This window comes from Oratosquilla oratoria, chromosome 32 (assembly GCF_046742065.1).
Source record: "Oratosquilla oratoria isolate Oo_2021 chromosome 32, ASM4674206v1, whole genome shotgun sequence".
NCBI lineage: Eukaryota > Metazoa > Arthropoda > Malacostraca > Stomatopoda > Squillidae > Oratosquilla > Oratosquilla oratoria.
This window is the reverse complement of record NC_134808.1, coordinates 14,895,257-14,902,756: the sequence shown is the minus strand read 5'-3', so window position 1 is coordinate 14,902,756 and position 7,500 is coordinate 14,895,257. Positions and strand designations below refer to the sequence as shown.

Here is a 7,500-nt window from a genome sequence, read left to right as displayed (position 1 = left end):
TTACCATCCGGATGAAATTGAATACAGTGTTGCTTTGGGTCTCTTTCTAAGACCTCTTAGGATTTGCAGCCCACAACATCTGGATACAGAGTTAGATTTAGTGCACCTACAACTATTTATAATTAGGGTATCCGGATTGGTGTTTATCGAAAGCACTCAGTAAGGTTAACATAATTTTTTACAAAACAAATCCTAACCCCACAAATAAGTACATATAGGATAACAAAAGTATCACTTTACCATATCGCCTCTAAATTACTATCCAAAGATCAAATTAAATTCACTTTTAACTACCCCAGTAGTTTGTTTAAAAAGGTAGTAAATATCCACAAAAGAACTAAGATGAATAAGAATCACGGAGTTTATAAGATACCATGTAAAGACTGAAGTTGTGTACTGGGGTCAGACAGGACGTGACCTCAACACAAGAATTAAAGAACACAAAAATTAAGTAAAATATGCCAAGAAAACTCGGTGGTATTTCTTCACACTTACCAAAAGGACCATCGATTTGACTGGGACAATTCAGCCGTCCGTCCCGGAGAAAATTTGTAGAATTCTCTCTTATAAAACATTTCCCTAATTTTAACACCTCTAAAGTACAGTGGTCACCTGATTGCATCACATTTTTAGCAGTCAATAAATTGCTATCAACTGTCACAGGACCGGAAAAAAACAGTCATCGGTCACTCCAATCAGGTCATGTTACTTGAGCCTCCTATCCCCGTTTCTCACTGTATACCAATTCTCTGTATATATACTATACAGCCCCACCTTATCTATTTATCTGCTGAAGAGAACCACAAATAGTGGGATAGAAGTCTTATATGTATGTATATATATATATATATATATATATATATATATATATATTTACATATAAATATATATATATATATATATATATATGTATATATATATATATACATATATATATATATATATATGTGTGTGTGTGTGTATGTGTGTGTGTGTGTGTGTGTGTGTGTGTGTGTGTGTGTGTGTGTGTGTGTGTGTGTGTGTGTGTGTGTGTGTGTGTGTGTGTGTGTGTGTGTGTGTGTGTGTGTGTGTGTGTGTGTGTGTGCGTGTGTGTGTGTGTGTGTGTGTGTGTGTGTCTGTGTGTGTGTGTGTGTGTGTAATTTTTTTTTTTTTTCAACAACCACAATGCACTTTAGTTCTAAGCCATCAAGATCGGGAGACCCAATGGAGGCCACAACCAGAAATTGAAATGTGGTACTGCCGAGGACTCGAACTCAGCTATCACAAGACAAGTGACGCAGTGATAGCTTAGTTCGAGTCCTCGGCAGTACCACATATACCAAAGGCTTTTTCCGCCTTAGAAGGGAGGTAGCCAAAAAAACATAGAACCCCCCCCTCCATTCCGTTCCTTACATAATCCACTCCCCTCTACCCTCTTCCTTCCCTCTCATCTTTGCACCTCCTGGATGACGGGTCGTCCCTGCATCTTGTCCATTGCCCTGGGTGTGTGTGTATATGTATATATATATATACATATATATATGTATATGTATATATATATATATATATATATATATATATATATATATATGTATTTATGTATATGTATATATATATATATATATATATATATATATATATATATATGTATTTATGTATATGTATATACAGTGGGCTTGGGCCTCGTGTAAAATAGGAATTAGGGTCGCAGATTAGTGATCTTTCCTATCCTCGGGAATCAGTTCGATTCCAGGTTTCAAGGCTTTTACAGTCTCTGTGGTGTAGTGGGTTAAGACTTTGTGAAGGTGGTCTTCGGGTGGCCGAAAGTAGTGATTTCGAATCCTGCATGTGACTGTCATGAAAATTATCAGATTGATGTCGCTGTTACTAGCGAAATTCTCTTATAGTTGCAATGGCGAAAAGCGTGAAAGGGATTTGTTCCGATCCTTACTCTTTGTCACTAATGGGCTTGGGCCTTGTGTAAAACAGGAATTGGGGTCGCAGATTAGTGATCTTTTCAATCCTCAGGAATTAGTTCGATCCCAGGTTTCAAGGTTTTTAAAGTCTCCCATTTATGTCATGTATATATAAACATTGTTATATATATATATATATATTTATGTATATATATATATGCATATATACACACATATATATATACTATATATTCATATATATATATATATATGTTTATATATATAGATACATGCATATATATATGTATATATATATATATATATTTACATATGCGTGTGTGTGTATGTGTGTATGTATATATATATACATACATATGTATATATATATACATATATATATATATATATATATATATATACTTATATATGTATAATGAAACCTCTTGGAAAATAAAGTGAAATGTGACCGAACGTTTTCGTCCATTTAAGAAAATTTCACCTTTGAAAATGTCTTAAGTAGACGAAAACGTTTGGTCACATTTTATCTTATTTTCCAATTGGTTTTATTGCACATTTTGTGAATCACGTGATTTTGTGATTAATTTGCATATATTATATATATATATATATATATATAATATATATATATACATACATATATACATATATATATATATGTATATTTTATATATATACATAAATATATATATATGTATATATATATATATATATATATATATATATATATATATATATACATCATAAAGGATTACAAAAGCGGAGCATGTCGTTAGGAGACATTTTGGTCTATAACAAGGTTGAATGCGAAAAAGATATGATAATGATATAAATAAGACAAAATAAAATAAAATGAATGAAAAAAATATATAACATAAATAATAATAGATAAAATAAGTAAATGCATAGGTATAGTTAGATAATAAACAAACAGTTAAATAGTAAATAATAATAGATAGACGGATAAATAATAATAAATGAAAATCATGCAAATAATAAACAAACAGACAAATAATAACAAAAACAAATAAACAAATAATGCAAAATAAATGGCAATCATTACAGCATCTTCCTTAGATGTTTATCTCAACGAATCTTGAATCTTCGAACTGAACTATATTGCACTGCCTCTGAAGGAAATCTATTCAATTCATTAAGTACACGGTTGGCGAAGTTGTTTCTACCCACTTCCAAATTAAATCTATTTCCAGACAGTTTGAGACAACTATTTCTTGTCGGATTCTCACTCAGTGTAAAAAAAAATTGTCGCTTTTGATGTTGTCAATCCCCTTTAGAATCTTAAAGACCTGTATCAAGTCACCTCAGAGTCTACGCTTTTTTGTATATATTTTGTATATATATATATATATATATATATATATATATATATGTTTATATATATATATATATATATATATATATATATATATATATATATATATATATATATATATATATATAATCAAACGTATCTGATTTATATTATTCGAACTCCTCTGTCCTAGGGAAACAGACTGGATTATAATGATGTTCCATGTTCACAAAGGATCTCGAAGCTGTTAGTATTCCTTCTGCACATTTCGGAGTCGCATTCATATTTAATTTTTCATTTTGGTTTAAATACAACGTGTACATTAATTTGCTGTTTTCTGACGATGTATGGAGAGTGTACACACATTCATTGACATAGTTATACGCAAACAAAATTACTCACACACATATAAAAGCAAAATTACATGTAAATGCACACGCAAGTGCACACGGATATGTATGGTTACATGTTTGTATCAGTGTATGTATGAATGTATGTATGTATGTATGTATGTATGTATGTATGTATGTATGTATGTATGTATGTATGTATGTATGTATGTATGTATGTATGTATGTATGTATGTATGTATGTATGTATGTATTTATGTATGTATGTATGTATGAATGCGTTTTTGTGATAATATTTATATGTATATATATGTATATATATATACATGTATATACATGTATGTATGTGTGTGTGTGTGTGTGTGTGTGTGTGTGTGTGTGTGTGTGTGTGTGTGTGTGTGTGTGTGTGTGTGTGTGTGTGTGTGTGTGTGTGTGTGTGTGTGTGTGTGTGTGTGTGTGTGTGTGTGTGTGTGTGTGTGTGTGTGTGTGTGTGTGCATGTATATAAAAGCGTTACCTGAGACCTCTTAGTCATACATGCATTTTGTTATTGTTTTCAGGCGCCATGTTTGGTCTTCGTGTTGTGCTGCCTCCCAAGGTAAAAACAAAGTTTGTTTACAGTTTCCGAAACAATATTAGATTCCTTTATTAAATATTGTGGCCATTACATTCTTTGTGGCCACGTGTGGGGGAAATATAGATTCTGCATGGATTTCTTTTATATTTTTCACCTTCAAGAAACTGCGACTGAAAGAAATAATTGAAAGGAAAGAAACAGTTATTAAATTTTCATTGCAAATCAATCAGAATCTGTAATTAAGTTAAGGTTGATTGTATGACCTACGGAATAAATCAATGTCGACTTTAAAGAAGATTCAAAATGCAAACAGTGGCAGTTAGATTTTGTAGGGAAAATTTGATTGGAAGGGAACTACAAACGATGCTTCTAGGTCCCTTCATATTACTTTGAATAAGACACGTGTTGGTCATTTGTTCCTCCACTACTGTACTTCTATTTTTGTTTTATTACGTTGAAGTTTTTTCTTCAATTCATTTGCCTCTTTGATAGCATCTATATTTTGTTTCTAGAGCATTATGATTTGTTATGAGAATTTATTTCCACACTTCCTTTATCTCGTAGATATCATCTATATTTTGCTTTTTTTTTATTGGGACTTTATCAAAAGCATTCATTTCCTCATTTATTTTTTCTGATATTCTGAATAATTTTCTAGGTTTTACCTTTTTATGAGTTGCATTGATTCACTCAATATATTCGTCTTCTGGATAGCATTTATGATTTTTACATCATCTACACCTGATTAAGTTGAATGAACGACTGTGTTCTTATCCAAAGTTAAATAAACATCTAAAATGCATAACACATTTATGTGTATACGTATATGTATATGTATATGTATATGTATATGTATATGTATATGTATATGTATATGTATATGTATATGTATATGTATATGTATATGTATATGTATATGTACATGTACATGTATATGTATGTGTATATGTATATGTACATGTACATGTACATGTACATGCACATGTATATGTATGTGTATATGTATATGTATATGTATATGTATATGTATATGTGTATGTATATGTATATACGTATATGTATATGTATAGGTATATCTATATGTATATATTTGTGTGTATATGTATGTGTATATGTATGTATATATATATATATATATATATATATATATATAATATATGCATATGCATGTGTACATGTATATGTAAAGCATATATATATATATATATGTATATTTATACCTGTATATATATATATATATATACACATATATATGTATATATATGTATATATATCTATAAATCTATATATCTATCTATCTATAAATATATATATATGTATATGTATATATATATGTATATATATGTATATATATATATATATATATATACATACATATATATATAAATGCAAAGTAGACCACCTGGAAAAAGAGACTAACGAAGCAGAGCGCTTTCGTATATTACAGCCTCAGTGCAAAAAGTACTTTTTACAGTGAAGATGTAATATACGAAAGCGCTCTGCTTCGTTAGTTTCTTTTTCCAAGTGGTCTACTTTGCATAAGTGAACACACGTACCCATCATTTCTCATGTCAGGGTTGTTTGATGTTCCTGTTTTAAAAAGGTTTTGGGGGCTCCAGATGTGAGAGGGTAAGTTATGCGTCTGCTTAGATTAGTCGTAGTCATGCCCGTATTAGAAGCACTATTAATCAAAGATAATGAACCCTAGTTTGAACATCCAGACGTCCGACCTGTTAGCGCTACCGAGCATGAGAAGAAACTCTGTTGCCGGACAAAGCCAATACGAGTACAGGGAGAGATCACCCGATCGGACAAACCAACCAACACTTAGAGCGAGTATATAACACAACTAGTCTAACCCTTAAATACCATCCATCTAACATTTTCAGTTCAGTAGCAACTCTAACATAGAGAAAGCCACTATACTAAGCCACTGAAGAAGAGTCAAGAGACTCGAAATCGCGATTTGGCAGCACAGATGACCTCCTACGGAGAAATCATCTCAGATCTCAATAGAGACAATAAGACCACCTTAAGACACAAAGAGAATGTCTTAAAGAAAATACAAAAAGCAGAACTAGCAATCACATTTAACTCTACTTGTTTAAGAGAAAATCTTCTGTCCATTTACACATATATTAGCAGTGATGTGGCAGTAAACTGCAACAAAAGAAGTGGGAAAAGGCCAAGCGTTGCAGAAAGAAAGGAATTCCTAAAAAGGAGAATCCATGAGTTAGAAACCGAGCTCCGAATACAATAACGCCAGGCTGAGCACAAATGTCCAAATATTAATACAAACCCAACTCTAAAAGAGACTATTGAAAGAGCATTCCAAGATATGATGGAACAACACCGAAACTCTGTCATCAGATCAAACCAAAAAAGTTAACCAATGTAAACGGAGGCCAAATCAAACACTTATGCACAATCAAAGGGTACATCAACTTAACAGATAAAACCCTTACCCAGACCAAGAAGAATTGTTGAGTTTAGGTTTGAACTGCTACATTATGTCTAAACCAAAAAACCTCTAAAAGAGAGTGAAATGTGAAAACCTTCTCGATGACATAGAAAACTTATCTAAAAGAGGCGATGTATATGTAAAACCAAATTTCAAACAAGAAATTGTCACTGAAGCATCTAAAACAAGAGGAAATTTCAACAGTAAAATAATAGAACAAAGACACATCATGGCAGTAAAACAATTAAAGGCAGACCCTAACATCACTATAAGAAAAGCGGACAAATCTGCCTCCTATATACTTATATACTTATATACCTCATGAATACCTCAGAATATATGGATAAAATAGATACCATCCTTAAAGATGAAACAAAGTTTAAAAAGATAACAAAGGACCACACGGAGGCCCTAAAGAAGAAACTAAATAAACTAATATCGATAAATAACCCCGCAACCAACACCATCAAATCTATTAAATTGACGGGATACTGTTATTGGAATGTAAAAACTCACAAACTAGTTAACAAGCTCAGTCCCATCATATCTCAAATCCCATCCCCAACCTACAACATAGGTAAACAACTGTGCGCCATACTGACCCCATACGTCCCTGCTACCTACAGCTTAAACTCCGCAACCGACTTTTTTGATATCTTGAAGGGAAATAGTGCCAATGATATCATACCTTCGTTGGACGTAGAAAAGCTATTCACACACATTCCAATTGATTGTAATATTAACTACATAAATGACCATGTTTACCATAGCGACAGTATTCCCAACATGGCTATCCCAGAATCCACACTCCGTGGCATGCTAATGTGCTGCACAAAAGAAGTACCCTTTACCTGCCCACACGGAGAAAAATACCAACAAGTTGATGGAG

General features: G+C 32.0%; 1 protein-coding gene across 4 annotated transcripts in view; it reads left to right on the top strand.

Annotated features, from left to right (window-relative positions):
* LOC143017624 (uncharacterized) overlaps positions 1-7,500 on the top strand; it is a 449,587-nt gene that overhangs the window by 181,735 nt on the left and 260,352 nt on the right. For all 4 annotated transcript variants that reach the window (XM_076172411.1, XM_076172410.1, XM_076172409.1 and 1 more), the window contains exon 2: positions 4,134-4,171. In XM_076172411.1, the coding sequence (XP_076028526.1) occupies positions 4,134-4,171 (38 nt within the window). The remainder of the gene's footprint in view (positions 1-4,133; positions 4,172-7,500) is intronic.